At 40.1% G+C, this 19,534-nt stretch overlaps 1 protein-coding gene across 3 annotated transcripts in view; it reads left to right on the forward strand.

Annotated features, from left to right (window-relative positions):
- Positions 1-5,706: 5,706 nt before the first annotated feature.
- The window catches only part of LOC128756158 (inactive ubiquitin carboxyl-terminal hydrolase 53), a 30,238-nt gene continuing 16,410 nt past the window's right edge, over positions 5,707-19,534 (forward strand). Inside the window, exons 1-3 of one of the 3 annotated variants that reach the window (XM_053860430.1) lie at positions 5,707-6,017; positions 14,289-14,377; positions 14,556-14,777. In XM_053860430.1, coding sequence (XP_053716405.1) covers positions 14,634-14,777 — 144 coding nt within the window. In that variant the 5' untranslated portion in view covers positions 5,707-6,017; positions 14,289-14,377; positions 14,556-14,633. The other 2 variants (XM_053860431.1, XM_053860432.1) reach the window with 2 other exon arrangements.

The raw sequence follows: 19,534 nt of genomic DNA on the forward strand, positions 1-19,534 counted from the left end.
GCTTCAAGGAGGAAAAATAATCAGAAATCATGTTAACTAGGTGAGAGGCAATATTAAATAAGCCAATATAGCTAATATGGTACATGTTCAGGGGAAGAGCTGAATATTATACCAAACATTCTAAAGGGTGAAGACCCCTGTGCTTGACATCATACCACAGAAATATCTGACTATGTAAAGAGTAATCCATATTCTCTGATGGTTTTCACTTTCTTCGTCCCCTCTCAGCAAAACATAAACTCAGGAAGAGGATTCATCATGAGATGGCTGGATGTGATGTCCCTGATTATGTCACACAGATGTTTTTAAGCCCCTGGATAGAAAGGTCAGAAGAAGTTGCACTGTGTCTTGGTTTGGACATGTAGAGTGGAGAGACAAGGGAATCTGCTAAGAATGACAGAAATGGACGACATTAACTTTAAATTTTATTGGGTGATCTGCTTCTGTCTTGTTTGTGTTTGTACTGTATAGGCCTGGGTGATTTTCTATCTTGCAGTCAAAAAAGAAAATCTTTCTATCAACTCTAATTAAAACTGTTATTGAGTTGTGTAGAGATTTATTTGGCTACATACGCTGAAATTTGATGCACAGCGACTTTCGTTATCTGAACCTTTTAATTCAATATAATGTGAAGTGGCTCTTCAGCGAGAATTTTAGCAGAAATTGGAGACAACAAGGTCATTTGCTTTCTATTCTTTGCACCACATCGCCCTCTGGTGGTCACCAATGTGAGCAATTCTGAAAAGAATAACGAATAGCAGCGGTATTTAGTTACATATTAGAGTAAACTGTAAGATGGTGGCTATATTCAAGCTGTTATTTATAGTCATTAGACAAGCAAATTAGTGACCCATTGGTCTGATGGACCAGATTAACTTTGTTTGCTAATTTTCTTCAAGTCAATAATAGAAATCCACTTGCTCATGTGATGACAGCAGATGCAAGAGATTTGTTGTTAACGGTGGGATGCATCATTCTTTATACTGAGTATTGTTTTTAAATCAGGAACGTTGCAGGGGGTGTGTGAATCAGCTTTGACGGCGTTGTCACGTGATGCCATCTATGTTTTGTTCATCTGTTAGTTTGAACATATTTTGTTTCGCAGGGGTTAGTCTTGTCTTCCTGTGTGCATCTTGTCTGTCTTGTCTGCGTTCCCCTTTAATTCCAACATTGATTGCACTTGGTGTCTTGCTTTTTTCTGTTATGCTTGTTTATTTCTTGTACTTTTATTTTTGTGCTTTCGGTTTTATGTGTGTGTTTTCCTTTTCCTGTGTTCCCTCCAGCTTCCCGAGTGACGTGGCTGGCAACGATCATTTAATTAGCTGAACCTGGTTATCTACACCTTGATACCTTCTCGTGTCGCCAGATGGTTGCTTCACATTCTCCTTCGACACTCCTTATTCTCAAGCTCCTGATTATCCAAATTCTGTGTGCTTGAGTCACCTTTGTCTGCTGTGCAAGTATCATTCTGGTCGAGATCTCATTTTGTCAAGTCATCATTTCACAACTGCGATATATTGTAATTACAACTGTCAAAGTTGGCAACGCATTCTGAAAGAATGTTGAATGTCCTGTTGCCAATGGAAATATTTTCAGTGGCCGAAAAGCGTCCTTTGATATAAAACGGTGGTCAGGCGTATATTTGTCGCAAGTGCTACTGAGGTTTTCTCCGTTAAAATAACAATGTAGAGTACAGCAAGAAAATCCTCATGGTTTAATGAAATGGATCATATACTAGAGCAGATAGTTCTGTGCAGTCCATTCTGTTTTAGAAAGTACATGTAGTATTATTTAGAAGACTGTGCCAGGTTTGGTGAAGGATGGTGCTGCAAAAGGGAGAGAAGGAAGAGCATCTCTATCAATTCTATACGGAGCACGGTCTGTGTACCAACCACCTTGTCCCCTCCATCTTGCTTGCTGTCTTTTCACAAACATCAGCATCTCCTCAATATCTCTTAGAAGGAATCTAGTTTTCCTCAAGATTTGCAAACATCTAGAGGAACAGCTGAAATCTAATGGAGGCCATAAATAAAGCAATACAGTTTGTAGTCCAGCTTGTATGGCTTGACAGTGATCAGTGAGAGTTTATCAACATTTAATTTAATTAAGAAAGACTGCCGTGTGTATTTTCTTGAAGTGGTACGACTTTCTGAGTCAAAAGCTTCTATTAAGTCAACATGATTATCAACGCTGTGGTGAGAAGATAAAAGCTTACAATAGCACAGTGCTCTTCATGATCCCGAAAGGAAATTGTGAAATAGTGCTTTTTACAGAAACCATTATTCATTCATACCTCAACAAAAGCACACTGAAATAAAGTTATTTATGTGAGTTTGCAGGACTGCAATAATAGAATAAACTAAAGAAAAGAACCGAAGTTGACCATCTGTCTAAGAAAAGAAAGTATAAGATTTACGTGGTGCACAGTCTCAGTTTTGTATCAGAAACATTCCAACCAGATGGCACTGTGTGTATATATATATATATATATATATATATATATATATATATATATATATATATATATATATATATATATATATATATATATATATATATACGCAAGTGTGCCTGAACATCATCTTGTTTATTACACTGATGAGTGGCTATTGCGGAGTTTTGATAAGAGTCAACAGTAAAGATTTATATGACCTGAGCAGGAAATAAGTCAATTATATGACACACTGACGAATGGAACTAGTTGTTGTCTGTATAATATTTAACTTCAAAACATTGTTCAGAACATTATTTTGGCCTTTAAACACATTTATTTATTAATTTCATAATGTCGTCAACATATCCGACATGCAGAGGGGCAGTGCCCTGGTGCCCACCACTAATCAGCCACCACTGGTCAGAGCTGACAAAATGAAGAAACGCCAAAAAATAGATGAAGGAACCAGAAGAAACTAGATGTCAAAAGGGTAAAGGTAACCAACGAGCCAGGAAGAGGAGGCAGAGTATCCACACCATTCATAGAGAAGGTTCAATCTGGTGTCGGTTGCTCGGTGGCGACAGCTGTCTTGTAAAGCACCGATAACCATAACCTGAAAAAGATAGCAAGCCATGCTACTGTTGGGAACTGGATGAAAATGATACACGCTCATGCCATTCTGCCGAAGCCAGGAAGGTCAAGATGCTGTTTATTTGCATGAGTAAAGCAGTAACAGTACTGCCACTTGAGGGGACAAATGCAAAGACTTACCATAACTGCCTATTAATTAGCTGATAAAACACAGAACAATATCAACTCTTTCAGTTGACTCCCTGCGCTTTATCATTACCTTGGAGGAAATGTCTGTCGGATATGTTCCGGTGCTCTGACCAAAATAAAGAGTGAGTCATAACTCACACAGTTATTACTTCATTTCAACATTTCATCTAACATTTAATCATGTTTCAGGAGGAAACATTTAGCACTCCCGGAGGAAATATGTGAGCAGGGAAATAGTGTTGTCTCCTAAATTGGACGTGTCAAGTATTTCCTGGGGAAGGACTGGAGCACGCTGATATAGGCTGACCCTTCCTCTGCACAATCACCCCCTACATCAAGCTTCCTCTACAACGTTGCTAAACGTTAGCAAGACTGATTATAACAACATACTTACAGAGGATCACTGGATAGAAGCACTTGGCTGTATACTCAACTTTAGATGTTAAATTACCCGCTACATGCTGGGGCGTCAGTCTTTGAACGCTTTGAATCAACTGAAGTTGACATAAAATGCGGCATATTTACTCTTTAATTACAGTGCACTATATACGGTGGCCCCAAAGGGCAAACAACAAACACAAAAGAAAAGTACAACTGCAAACCAAAAAGCACATTTTCAAAAACAGAATCACAATTAATAAAACAGAATCGGTTTGGTTTGTGGTCGTACTTTTCTTTGGGGCCACCATAATATACATTTTAATTGTACTTTCAGACTTTCCTTGTGACATACAACTTGATAATAAAATATTTTATTAATTTTCTGGCCCTAGTTCAACATGCAAACTCCAGTGGCTGGTACCTAGCACAAACACAATGACCAACTGTGTTTAAAGCAGATGAAGAAGATAATGTTCACATCTCACATCATCTCGGGGAATCTGCTGCTGAGTTCCAACTCTATTCAATCCAGATGTCTCTGGGTGAGCTTAGTCTAATCACCGTCCAGCAAGATTACACTTCCAGTGCATCCACAGAAAAAAACTGTTTTGAACATTTAAAAGCCACGTGTTAAATGATGACAAATGAACAAATAAAAATTACAGATAGATAAATTACAGTCATATGTCCTTTTTAAAAGGGAAAAAATAGCTATGATTTAATTGTACTTGCCTTTCATTGCATTTTTTTACATAACAGGGGCAGGCAGATGGTGTTTGTAAGTGTTACATCACAGCAGTTTGTTGCCACCCTGTTGCTACACTAGCCACACTTCAGGCCTGCTCGATCCCAATATGCTCCTCAGGGGTGAGTCATGATTTGAAACTGAAATAAATAACACATCGGGACATTCTTGCAAAGTATAAATGTAATATTGTCATATTTATAATAACCAACACTTGAGCATGAATGACCTTTCCCCCTCAAGACTGCTTTTCAGGTTTTTAAAAAGTTAACAGAAGTGCTGATATTTTTCATTTTATATTTTAGCATCCAAAGTTGAAGCAAGCATCCATCAAACAAGTTGTTCATACAACTACATTAATTGAGAAAGACTAAAAAAGCTGAGTAGAAAGAAAATAAGCATTGAATGAGAAGGAACAAGTAAGTTAAACGTTTTTCAGGAAAACACATTTTATGCTTGAAAAAACAAAGACAGAAAATAACACAGACAAACAAACAAAAACATAATCTATATATTAAAATATCACCAGTCCATAAGTATGTATAATTTTAAAGGGTGTATTTTATTTTTTTCTTTCTTTTTTTTTGTGTTTTTTTGTGTTTAAGTCCAACTTTATAATTATTATTATTAGTATGAATAATAACTATTGAATTAATTAATAATAATAATGAATACAAAATACAAGTTGTTTGGTGCCTGTGAGTAACAGGTCCCTGCATGAGTCAAAAATATTATGCAGTGAAAGAAAACCTAAATCTAAATCAATATAGCATTGCACTTAGACTGTAAACATCAGTGTGCAGACTCCTTAAAGCTTTCAGATAAGCTTTTTTGGACACTGTGTCGATTTTCATTAAGCATCAAGTGTAATTACGTAATTTGGTGTATCAAGCAGAGTTCATGTGACTGAATGATGTAAAATGTGCTACTCATCTTGTAAGCGTAGTATAAAACTACTGACAGCAAAATAAATAAATACAAATTCAAAGTTAAATTCAAGTAAAATATGTCTCTAGCCAAGGAAGTCATTCATCCTCTTCCTTTTCGGGCAAATGTAGTGATTATGTGAGTGCCACTTAGTGTGTGTGTAACACTGTACACATTGATCCGTTTCCATCTGTGCCTGACTGATCTTCAGCTCTCTTTTGCACTCACGCCAGTAAAAGAGTTCCAGATAACGTAATAAGCTTGTCAACTTGATGTGACTCGTGGGGGACGTTCCCACGACACGCTTTTCACACTTCCTGGTGAGCTCGTACGTAGAACTCGATCTCTGTAAGTGCAGACGCACAGCAGCACGTGACACACTGCTTTAGTCAGGGGTTTGGAGTGGGCGTGGTTTGACATAACAGCGCTGCAACAGGCATCTGGTTCGGTGCTTCAGGTGTCGGTCGCTGCTTAGTCCTGCGTCCTCACACTAGCCCCTTTTTTAAACACGCAGAGCTGTTACGACGGGTGAACAGGGATTTAAAATATATGGAAAAGGTTTACAACACAAAAATACACCCTGTGAAATAAGTTTTGGCCGACAGAGAGCACTTTTTCCCTATGGACGTTCTGTTACTGAACACCGTTTCTCCGTTCAACAGACAGACTTCTCTCTGCGTCGCTCTGGATGTCAAACGGTTCACTTTGTCCCAGTAGTGGATTTTACTTTTGGGATATACACCGCTTTAGGTAAGTCAGTAGTTTTACATTCTATAATGAGTAAGCCATTTTCGAATACTTCCCACGTCAGGGCCGGAAGTGCACCTGGAGTTCAGGTACATTGGAGTGGAGGCGAGGTTGTTGCTAGCTTAGCTGTATCCATAGCTGTCTCACTTAACCAAACCGTTCTGTAAAGTGTATGCTACAGTGAGTTCCTTCTATATTTTTGCTGTAAGTAATGCGTATTATTCATTTTGTCAGTTATTGTTTGTCAGTGTTTACTACGTTGGGGTGGAGCCGATTACTCCAAAGTTAGCTCTCAGGTTAAATTTGTCTTATTAAAATGTCTCGTTTGAATGCGCTTTATTGCAGTTATAGGACCCTTTAATGCATGCATAGTTTTCGTCAACATTTCATATCTTTATTCAAACTGTAAATACTGATCCTGCTATTTGCTTTTAAGAATATATTACAATATCTAATGTAATCATATATAATGTAGAAACGCGTGGTCACTCCCATTAGTGCGCACTTGCAAGCTGTTATGCCAGACAACCTTTTATCAGAATGTCTCAAGTTAATAAGTCATATGTCTGTCTGCTGTGACACACTGTGGAAATTGTATGCCAGTGAGGGTTAAAAATGGTTTTATACTGAGGTAACCCTTGGCCAGAACTAGTTGGGGTTAGCAAGAAACCTTTTTATGTTTAATTGAATCCAGAGGTGATAGGGACAAATAGGATTGTCAGATTGTCAGCAGTATCCTTTAAGTGTAGCAATTTGCAGTTGTACATCAGCGGGAATTTGCCAAAGGCATGCTGAGGAACTGGTTTTCAGTCTTGTCATTCTCTTTGTTCACAAGTAGGTTTGCAAGCACCACACTTTGACCTATTTACTTTGTTAATACCAAGGGGATGAAGCAGTCTGTGTCATTTTTTTGTTGTTGAAATGACTAGAATTTAGAACTCTTAAGTGTAGATTGCTTTGACCTTGGCTTTACCTGCATAGATAACAGAGCAGTTCTTTAGCTTTTAGGGTGAGAAAAAGCATTTTAGGCAACTGGTGTCCATTAAAGCTTTATCACCTACTAATTTGTATAATCTGTATAACTGGGTCAAAGTTATTTCCAAATGACTTTAATCCTGGTGAATTGTCGTCGACTTACCAGTTGTAACTTCAATTAGAGGTCATTTTTTGTACTTATTTTAATGTAACTGACTTTTTATCAATTGTTCCACTTCTTACTGAACTACACAAAGAAAACAAGATAATGTTCCGTTACATATATTATAATAGATGGACATTGATTCACAAACTGCGGTGCTTAAAGAGAAAATAGACATTTCCCATGTATTATAGATGGAACCAATTCTGAATTTACTTCCTAATAAGTTGCTCTGAAAAATATTTTGACCCAATACCTGAATGGTCTTTATGTGTTTACATATATTACAAAGATAATAGGATGTTCGGTATGTTTTCCTCTGCACGTCACTCTCAGCATGGCGTACTGTGGGTGACCAGTTAAGTTTCACAGCAGTGACGACAGTGGCGACATCTCCAAGCAGGAAGCATATGCAGGAAATGGCTATTGTATTGTTGCTCAAAGGCTGTCTGCAGCAAGTTCTCTGGTAGGCTTTTTGAAGTGAACTTCTGCTTATTGAAGTCCTTTGCTACAGACCCATGTGGTTGACTCTTCTTGTCCTTTTGAGTCCAGACTTTAGGGGAATATTGTAAATGTCAGTTAAGTTTGATCTCACAGTTGAATGTCAATAACCTATGCCACTGTTCACAAAATATGTTGTTGTTTTCCGTGTCGTACACAGAGTTTGGTACTCTTGAGAGGGAAGTGATGTGAGCAGTGACGTTGTGACATTGTGCTGGTTTAGGGATGTAACAGTTTGATGATTTCATGTCCCTGCTTCAAAATAAATCTGGTATTTCTGGTTTTACTAAATGAATATACATTGAAGAAAAACAAAATCAAATCTAAACAAATCTAGAGTACGGGTGTCTACATTTGAAATGTCTGCTGTATGATTTGTGTCACTGTTGACCAGGATTTTTGCTAGGAATTTGAAACGGGGTGTCCAAAGCCCCGCCCCCAGCCCATAACCCTGCCCCAAGCCCATTCCTCTCCTGATACACCATGTTAACAACTTATTTAACAAGTTGCTTTAAAAAAAAAAAAAAGATGTAAACATCAATTTGTCCCCAAATAGATGTTTACAGCTTACTGCATAACATGAAAAAATAAAAACTAACCAATAGTTGTGAACAAAGATTAACTCAGCAGCTGTTTCCACAATAACTCTTTCTGATGCAGATGTCGCCTGGGCAGTTGTTTTCCTGGGCTGACCCTGATTAATTACATCAATACATACTTTTCCAGTGATACTTTCCCTTACTGTAATCTATTGTGTCGACATATTTGTTCATCTTCTTTTACATATTTATGAAATTTATGCATACAATTGTATCAGCTCTGTGTCTGTGATGGTTTTCTAAATTTATTATTTTTCATTCATACATGCAAACAGTGTGTTCAAACAGTCCTGACATAAAAACAAAAAAAAAAAACACCGCAAGATGTTTCATTGCAGGCTTTTAGCTAGGTGGCGCCTGGCCGTCCTTGAGACGTCCTGAACAGCATTACACGAAAAAATGAATGCCCGATTATTAGTGTCTGTATAATTCCCTACTGAAAGTGTCATCCACAGCTTGTGACATTCAGGGCATGGAAGCACGCTGTAATTGATGGGATGTCTGAAGCTGATAACCAGAGGAAACACAGATGAGTTCCAAACTTTAAATAGTCATTTACAAAACAAACTCATAGCTTTTTTTTTTTTTAGGAGGACTATTTTGGCATGTGTGTATGTGTATGTGTGTATATATGTATATATATATATGTATGTGTATATATATATATATATATATGTATATATGTATGTATATATATGTATATATATGTATATATGTATGTATATATATATGTATATATGTATATGTGTATATATATGTATATATGTATATATGTATATATGTATATATATGTATATATATGTATATATGTATATATGTATATATGTATATATATGTATATATATGTATATATATATATGTATATATGTATATATATATGTATGTGTATATGTATATATGTATATATATGTGTATATATATATGTATATGTATATATGTATATGTATATATATATATATATATATATATATATATATATATATATATATATATATATATATATATATATATATATATACACAGAGCATAATACGCTGCTCTCACAACACCTCAAACAAATTGAGAGAGAATACTGACGATCAACAAAGTTTTAGTCATTGAAGTACAGATACCGACGTCGAAAATGATCAATGAATAATCTGGTGATCTTTGGTAACTTGGGAAAAATCGGTGTCTTTCCTCCTCTCTGTCCTCATGCAGACAGCTCCACTGCAGCGAGACCACAGCAGTGAAAACAGTTCCTGTAAAAGCGTGGCCTTATTTATTTAAGCAAATCTGTCTGTCAATAAAATCAGGTGTTTGTCAGCCTAGTAAAGGCGAAAATGTGAGTTGTTAAACATCCGCACATGTTGCGAGTACTGGACTGCTGCGGTGCGCTCCTGTTGCCTAGCACAATTTTCCTGCAGCTCCCAGCTGCACACCTCATGGTTCTGGGAGATTGAGAAGTTGTTTTTGATGTTGTGCCCCCAGACAGCAATCAGACCCTTTACTGCCCGGAATTTATCATGTTTGTGTGGAGTCGCGCTGTACACGTCGTTTCCGGCATCTAGCGGCGAGTCGCCTGAGGCGAGAAGCTCACCACCCGCCGAGAGTTTCCAGAGGACCCCCTGAACTGCAAAACCTGAAAAATTGGCCGCCTATTTCTCATTCAGATGGACCACCTAATTTTTTAATCAGTGCCTGATATACGATAAATTCCCTGCGTCTCAACCCTGCACTGGCACCTGGCAGACGACATGTTTGTTTACGGGCCAAATCTCACTGTTATTCATGTCTCGCGATTTGCGACACTTTCATTGGCCGATGCGGCATGGAAGAGTGACGCTATCAGTTGGATGTTTTACGCTGATTACAAGAGGAAAAGTCAGGTAAGTTAAAAACTTTAAACAAAAACAAAAACGAACTGAAAGTCTTTTGACCGGACAAGCCACATGACGACAGCGCTGGATGAACTCCCCCTCCCTCAGATAGCAAGAACCGCACTGGGGAGTTCATGCAGCTTTTGCCGAACAACGTATGAACAACTTCTACATATTTTATCGAAAATATTTACAGTTGCTTCTGTCCTTTTTCATGCAAAAGCTAGAAAACATTTTCCAAACCAAATGTGTGAAAAATGAAAAACACAAGACAGACAACACTCAGCCTCAGAAAAACAGGTCAGAATTGTTTTCTTGTTTGAAAGTTCAGAAAACCACATCTTCACAGCTGATACAACTCTGTGCTCAACTGTGCTTGTCTTACATAACTATACGAAAGAAGATGAACAAAACTGTTGACAAGGTAGCATGTTGTAAGGGAAATAATTCTTATTTTAATTAATCAGGTTCAGAAGGAGAGAGTCCCATCCCTTCGTCAGATCAGGAGAGCGAGGAAGAGGCTCCATCATCACGAAAGAAGAAGAAGTGGATTTGCTGATTTTGACTTTGCAGCTGCTCGAGAAACCTCCAGACTCCCAGGCGTTTCTACATTATGAATTTGTTATTGTGTTTATGATATTTGATGCAATATGTTATATATATTATATTATAATATAGGTTTTGTAAAGTTATAAATTACTTTTGTACAAAATATATGTTTATGGCGTCTTTTTTTTATACACAGCAAGTTATGTTAGTGGACAACATTCGTCCTGCTGAGCGGAATGGGCTGAGGGTGTTATGGGTCGGGGGCGGGGCATGTGGGCGTGGCTATGGACGCCCTGTTTCGAAGTCCTAGCTAAAAGCCTGCTTGCTTGTGTTCACATGTCAGACTTCTGAGCCGAAAGAGCTTTGTCTCGAGACAGAACCCGCAGTATGAAAAGCCCCTGAGACTTCAGCTGAAAACATGTAGCCATCTGGCATGTGAGTGTTTTGCTGAATGCGTCCAGAGCAAAAACTCAGTTAAAGTACTTTAGTTGGAACCCAAAATAAAGAGGAGCGGTGGTGTTTGCATTTGGAGACCTGCGCTTATAATTGTATTGGAGGCGTGACGCATTTTCAGAACACTGCCTAGTTTGTTTGCCTTGATGCTGGACATTGTTTTCAAAACTACTGCAGTCAGAAGTGATATTCCATGTCCTTACGCATTAAGCCTACTCCCCAGTGCAGCGCAGCTAACTGCGTTGGGGAGCGCAGGATCACACAGTGCTTGCCGAATGCGAGCTAAATAGCGTTACGGGGATCAAAATTCATGCGGTCCTATTTATTTAATCAATGATTAAATTAATTAATGAATTAATGTTTAAATGTGTGAAAGTTTAGAAAACATCACAGATTCACAGGTGATACAACTGTATTTCTTACATAAATATATGAAAGAATATGAATCTCTCTGAAACTAGGCAGAGCTATATTATTTACATATAGTTTCTGCAGTTGCACTTGTTCTGGATGTGCTTTGTTGAAAAATAAATGTAAAAATACACATTGCTGAAATTGTTTTTCAAATAGAAATGTGTTCATATGGGAAGGTTAAAGGTTTCAAAACAAGTCAAAGTTGCACCTTTGACCGTCCTCTTCACTGTGAGCGTGTGTGTGGAAAGAGGAGCACAACACACCAGCAGCACTGCTGCGACTGTGGGACAAGTCAGCGCATCAACATAGATCTATAGTGTATTGAAAGAATGTGACTGAATCCATGTAATTTCCTCACATTGGTAGATCATCAACATGCTCTAACTGTTCATGATGTAATGTTGCCCATCTCTATCTCCGGACAAATTTGGTGAAATTGTATCATTTCCCATGGCACAAATGGTGTTCCGGAACAAAAACTGAATTGTCCGTTTTTGTCTCACAATCACCATTTCCTCAAACCTTCAGTGGCAACACTTCAGAAACGTCATTTATGTTGAAACATAAACAGATAAAAAGGCAGAAACAGATGAAAAACAAAACTCCTAGGCATTGTAATAAGTAACCTGCAAAGTACATCTGGTCACATATTTTCATCTTGCTACCTCAGGTCTCAAAGGTAATCCCGAAACTTGAGCTTCTATTATCCACTAACTTGCTGGTTGGCTGGGAATGTAATTCAGGCGTCTGAGTACTAGCAAAGGTATAACCCTGGGCAGTTGATGCTTTGTAATAGAGCTGCAACGATTGGTCGATGTCATCAAAAACATCAACACACCCATCAACTGCAGGCTGGGCATATGGAACCGTTTCCTTTTCAGAAGTGTAAAGAAATATGTAGGGTTAAGAATCTGTGATTCACGTTCATGTGTCCTTCTATACCATAATAAACTCCTTGCGTGCGTTTTCGCTTGAAATCTTACATTTGTATATGCATGAAATCCAGTATGCGCTCCATTGTCAAGCGCTATCTTGAAATACATTTGCTGGTAGGGGACATGAACCTACTCCGCCTTTTGTGTTTTCTACTGCCACATGTTAAACTGAGGCACTGCCATGGTTGTCGCCTCTATACCGGACCCTGAAAGTTTGAGAAGGAAACATGGACGACCACTCCCAGTCCTCGAGTTGAGGGGAAATGGCATCCCCACTGAAGGAAAAGGTTGATGGTTTGTGTCCGGCCTAAAATGTTTTAATTTAATGCATGAAACTGATGAAAGATTTTTTTTTCCACGAATCTAAGAATGAAAAAAAAAAGAGGTGCTCGAGCACCACTAGGAGTCTCTCTGAGTTGTCTTTACTTGAGATGTTAAACATTCATTAAACTCCAAATGAAAGTTTATGAGCCCAAATCCAATATTCTGCCCATCTTGGTTGCTGTACTTCCTCCTCCACTCATGAAACGATGACAAGCCAATGTTTTTTGGAAGCAGTCGGGTATGTATGTATGTGTGTGTGCATATATATATATATATATATATATATATATATATATATATATATATATATATATATATACATTTTATACATACTTTCAACTGCGAGGTGCATGATAAATGATCTCTATCTTAGATAGGGTAATCCACTGATTCTTAACCATAGGGCTGGGGCTCGTGGTTGGGCCATAAGCGCCTCCATGAGGGCTGCTAAAGGTTTTTCATTTTAAACCTTTGGGCCACGAGACGCTCCGTTTTAATACATTAGTCATGTATGGTGTCAGTGGTGTGTCACTGAATTGACTTGACAGCTGTAAATCTGTGATCGTTAACACGTATGGAGAAGTTCTTGAAAATAAAAAATGATGAACATTAAAAACTGTTCACGAAAGCACCTGTTGAAGCAGTTTTGAAAATGAATTAAAACGTTTTATGGCTATACTTTCATTTACACTTTACTAATATCCAATAATAATCCAAAATTTTTCCAATTTTCTCAATAGCATAAAGTGTATTTTTTTTTCTTTTTTTTTTCTTAAGTGAATTTGATGAATATGTCTTGCATCTGGTTCTGCTGCTGGTTGGACTTTTCGATGGCAAATAAAAATGGTTGAGCTTGAGGATCACATGATTTCATGTCATTTCACAAGGTTTTGGTTTACGTGTAAGTAGAATAAATGTGGTTGTTGTGAAATCAATAGAAATGAATCACTTCTATTTAGTGGGCATTTGTTCTGGGAAGAGCAAATAGCAAAATTTGCAAATAGTTGGTTAATCGAAAAAACGAAATTGATAGATTGATAGAGTAAATATCGTTCTGCCCCTTGCTGGCTGGCTGCAACATTCACTGTTAAGTCTAGAGAGACGGGTAGGGTAATGTAGTTAAATGAGTTTTGGCTGATACTTGAAGTCGGAAGACTGAAACTTCATCTATATTGTCCTCCGTATAAATGACTGATGACAGAGAGTTCAGAATAGTGTAAGGGTTGGAGTTTAGTGTTCGGGGGATGGGTCTCTTGCACGGGCCTACCAAACCTGAGGTACTTAATGTGTATGTATAATTTCAGGGTAAGATGACTGGTTGACCTGTGCAAATGGACAGTAGAGTCTTTCACATTGATATTTAGGATGCTTGGGGTCGATACATGCATTAAGTTATGACCAAATGCCATAATTCTCTCTCTAGTTAAAAATAAATAAAAGTTGGTCTGTTGTTTTTCATGTTTACTTAAGTAACGTTTTTGTCTTCATTCTCTGTCCCACAGAGCTGGTGGACCAAGAGTCAACTCAAACTGGAATAAACTTTGAAGTGATGGATTCAACTATGAACATTGGTATTTCTGTATGGATAGATGTGAGTTTGACTCAGACAAACATTTCAGTCTTTAAGTGGAGGTACAAGATGACCAGTCAGAGCTTCCAGTGCATCTCAGAACACTTATCTTCACTTGGCGCTCTTCTAGATGAAGATCTGAAATCTTAGTCTGTGTGCCTATTTTTTGTGTACTGAGAGCCCATGTGTTTTAACGCAGTTCCTGACGCCTGTGGAATAACTTCAGCCTCCGTGGTCTCAGTCACCCCACTTGCTCAAGGACAGACTCCACTAACCAATGGCATGGGTGAAGTTCTTCAGGAAGCCCGGCCGCAACCTAGGGAGGTCTTACCAGCCAGGGAGCATGTTGTCTCTTGCTCCCACCAAAGGACTATTGAATGAGCCGGGCCAGAACAGCTGTTTTCTCAACAGTGCTGTGCAGGTAATTCGATGACAATTTTCATATTGTTTACCTCATTTCCCCGCTAATGCTATTTTGCTGAACTTTCTAATCTGTCTGAAACAGCTTATGACTTTTTGACTTGTGACTGGTTTTACAAAACACAACTCAACTTTTATGAAAGCACCTATAAAGAAGACCTGTGTTAAAAGTTGATATGTTCAATTATATACAAAACTGTGTATGTCGCAGAGGGAAATAAAGTTTAGTATATAGTGAATGTTTTCTGACATGCCGGTCTATTCTGCAGTTATCTGAGATGATGTTGAAGTCTGCTAGCGTCAGGGATTTAGTCATCCAGTTTTGTTTTTAACTACAATCTGACTCGTAAGTAAAGTTATGCTTAACAAGCCAATACCAACTTTGCCTAATTAAAAAACCCCAAAACAAAACAAACAAAAAAAAAAACACTGGTGTAGTTTCGGCAGTGTAAATATACACATACACTGCAAGTATTAGCCGCTGAAACATTCACGTCCCCATACTTGTGTTCTGTATTGATTACAATATAAGTGTGTAAGTTATAACGGATTTTGAATTTAAAAATCACAGTAAAGAACAATAAATTAAATTTCATCGTTTGTTAGTGTTTAAATATAATTGCTAACTACATGTAGAGAGGAGCAATTCAATGTTTCCCGTCTCTCCAGTTGTGCTCGTATCCTGATCGACTGCTCTGGCAGTTTAACTTAGGGGTTAAATTCTATTGTCTGTCTGCAGTATTGTCACTCTTAAATGGTTGTTTTACATTGACATGACTGATGCTTTGACCAAATGAGAAATTGTTGATTGTCCCAAAATGACGCTGTGTTGTCATTCATAAGAGTTTCTTAAAAATATTTTTTAAACTATGATTGAACGTCCTCAAGATTCCCTGTCACACACCAGGGTTGGGTGTCAAACAGGGTGGAGCTGGAGAGCACGGAGCATCGTCACAGTCTCGTCATATTCGTGTACGCAAATCAAATTCTCCAGGTCTGCCGTGCCCATGTGCTTATCGAATTTTGTGTGAGACCTACCTTGAGACAGCGCTGCCAGGTAGCCAGAGAGGATGTACTTCAGGTTTGGGTTTGTGCAGTTACACAGCTGGCAGGGTACTTCTGTGTCATACCAGGTGTACAGGGGGCTATGGAGTGTGTCATTGGCCGTATTCTGGAAGTCTCTCCAGGCGTGTTTTCCACATATTGGCTGAGGTGATATATTGGTGAGATCCCTGTTGGTCACTGCCTCCACTTCTTGGTGGGTTTGGAGCAGAGATGCCCATTACCTCAATCAGAATCTACCAGTCGATCGCTAAGGAAGAGTTTGTAGATCACAGAGTCATGTGGCAAACTTCAACTCACTCTTGCAAGTTCCCTCCTTCTTCCATCTAATCTGTCTGAGTTTTGCTGTGAACCAAAGTTTGTCATTTGCATAACTGACCATGGTGCGCGTTGGAACTATACACTCTTCACAGTAACTGATCCGTGAAGTCACAGTGTGTCGGCTTATCCAGATTATTGGTAGCAGCCCTGAACACCTCCCAGTCTGTGGTGTCCATACAAGACTGCAGCTCCTCTACAGCATCACTTGTCCAGATCTTCATGCTCCTCACAACATGCTTTGCAAGCTTCATGTGGACACAAGATGAAACTATCAAGTGGTCAGAGAGTCCCAGTGTAGCTCGACGGAGGGCGGTATAAGAGTTGGGTAGCGATGTGGAGCAGTGATCTAGTGGTCTCTGCTCTCTGGTGGGGCATTTTACAACCTACCAGTACCTGGGAAGCTCGTCGCTCAGATTCGTCTTGTTGAAGTCACCAAGCACAATAACAGGGGAGTCCGGGAAAATTCGCTCCACCTGTTGAGCTTCGTCGTTTGTGCTGGGTGGGACATGTATGGCAGCCAGAATGAATGAAGCTATCGAAGCGGAGTATAATGGCTTACAGTTCACTATAAGACATTCCAGAGATGGAGAGTAGTGCTGAAAAATCACTGTCACGTCCGTACACCAGTGATCGTCACTGTAGAAACACACTCCTCCAGCTTTGGTTTTGCCAGTGAGCTCCGGAACCCGGTCCGTGAGATGAAGCTGAAATGAGTTAGTTTTGTGAACGATTGTTTAAAGTTTGGCACTAATAATCGGACATTTGTGGTCCAGCTGTGAATACAGGACACCTTTGAGGAGTCTGGCTGCTGAGCAAGTTAGTGATACCCAGGAGGAACAACACAAGAGACTGCATCTTTGTGGAGAGAAACTGGGGTAAAAAACATGATTGCAAAGCCAACTGCCATAGCCCCAGTGTGGGTAGTTTTTGACTTCAAACCTATGAGAGGTAAGCATAGGTAAGGTGGATTTGCTCCCAGGTTGTTGCTGAATGTTTTACATGGCCAGGGAACTCTGGGACTCTTTCCTCTTAGCAACTGGTGTTGACAAAGAATGTATATTGTGGGTCTTCTGTACAGAATTTGGAAACATATTTTCCCTCCACATTTAGCAGGGTAAGGCTTGTGAGCTGACTTGGGTTTTGGTAGTCTTTGTTCCTTTGGAATGAAGATGGTAACTTTTTTGCACCATGATGGTGAGATGGTCTGAGTTTTCCAAGCTGCAGCAATGGATGTTGATTCCACAATCAGAAACCCTAGGTTGTTCTCATTCATCCTTGTATGGCACAGATGCTGATGCTGCTCTTGTACGAGTCAACGCCTCTTGGACTTCTGGAGGGCTCTGGGGGGAGGGGTGCTTACCTGTGGATCTGAGGGAGTTTGCACATACTAAGATTATCGTTGAGCTTGTCCCTGATGAGTTGCTCCAGCAATTGTTTTGATGTCTCCAGTCTCCTAGACTTCTCCAGAATTGCGGGGCTCCAGCTTCCACAGGAAGTGCAGACGCTGGTGAGCTTTCTTGACTACTGATGTGGTATTGATGTTCCAGGACAGGTCTTCAGAGATATGCACGCCCAGGAATTGGGTGCTGCTCACCCTCTCCTCTGCAGCATTGTCGATCATGAGAGTGGACTCTCCTGAAGTCCACAAAGCCAGTCTGGTAACTTCACTCCTGTAGAGTGACCCGTCACCGTTGTTGATGAGACCAACCGTTGTGTCATCCGCGAACTTGGATGATGGTGTGCAGCCGTGGCTCAGCAGAGTGAAGAGGAGGGGGCTCAGCACACATCCTTGGGGGCCCCAGTGTTCATCGTGATGGTGCTGTAGGTGTTGCTGCTGACCTACACTGCCTGTGGTCTTCCCGTCAGGAAGTCCAGCAGCCAGTTGCACAGGGAGGTGTTGAGACCCAGCTGCTGTAGTTTGCGGATGAGTTGCTGGAGGATGATCGTGTTGAATGCTGAGCTGAAATCGATGAACAGCATTCTGACGTGTGCATCCTTGGTCTTTAGATGGGAGAGAGCTGAGTGGATGGCAATGAAGATGGCATCATCAGTGGAGCAGTTGGGCCGATGAGCAGACTGGAAGCGATCCAGGCCAGAGGGGAGGGCTGACTTGATGTGATGCATGATAAGTCGCTCAAAGGCATCCGTAAGCTCCGCAGCACAGTCTCTTAGGACACGGTCTGGAATGTTGTCAGGTCCATCAGCTTTCCGTGCTTTTGTTCTGCTGAGGGATCGCCGCAGGAGGAGGTGGAGTCTACTGGGCTACGGTGTTGTTATCAGCTTCAAAGTGGGCGAAGAAGTCGTTCAGCTTGTTCAACAGAGGGCTGGAGTAGTCACAAGTCTGAGGTGGGGGCTTGTAGTCTGTGATGGTCTGAATCCCCCTCCACAGGTTCCTGGTGTCTCTGCTGTGAGAGAGTCTGTCAGTGATTCTGTGGGAGTGCTGTCACTTGACCAGTCTGATGCCACGTGACAGATAGATGCCATCTCGAGCTCTGAAGGCGGTGTTACGGGCCTCATGCCACACTTGTACTTGCTTAATGGCTGGTTTGATGACTTTTACCAGAGGCATGAATGCTGGCATTAGAATAACAGTAGTGTGATCTGAGGCTCCCAAGCTGTTCTTGAAGTCCCCAGCCTGGATGAGGAAGGCATCTGGGTGGGCTGTCTGCTGCCCACTGATGTGCTGGTAGAGTTCATTCAGTGCTTCATTCCTGACGTTGTTTGAGCCAAGTGGGATGTATAGTGCAACAAGCCTTATGGAGGTAAATTCTTGGGGCAGGTAGAATGGCCGGCACTTAATAATATCACAAACTCCACCAGTGGTTAGCAGTGTCTACATACCGCAGCCACGCCATGACACCAGGTGCAGCTTACATAAACACACAGTCCACCGCCGCAAATCTTCCCACTCTCTGCAAGCACTCTGTCTTTGGAATTACAAGATGGCATGATGATACAAGATGAGATGGTGTTGAGTTTTGGGATTGTGCTTTTTTTCGGGAGGTGCATAAACTCTTGTCATCTGTTGTGTCACCTGTTGAGTGTGTCCTGTTCTTTTGTAAGTAGGGCTGCATGATACACAATATACTGCCAAAAACAATCCCTGTGATGAGAATTTTGCTTCTCACAATTAATTCGATAAACACGCAGCACACTTGCTGCATTGGACTTGCATGCATGAATACAACATGACCATGACTCGCTCCAGCTCTGCTATCCAGCTCCACAGACTTTGATAGCCAATACTGGCATGTTTTTTTTTTTTATTCGACAGAGTGGTCCTAATAAGTTTCCGTATGCCGCTGTTTGCCTTCGTTCACATCAACACATAGAGTGTCTCCCGCTGTGGTGGTGTGAAAGTGTTAGGGTCTGCAG

This window comes from Synchiropus splendidus, chromosome 3 (assembly GCF_027744825.2).
Source record: "Synchiropus splendidus isolate RoL2022-P1 chromosome 3, RoL_Sspl_1.0, whole genome shotgun sequence".
Taxonomy (NCBI): Eukaryota; Metazoa; Chordata; class Actinopteri; order Syngnathiformes; family Callionymidae; genus Synchiropus; species Synchiropus splendidus.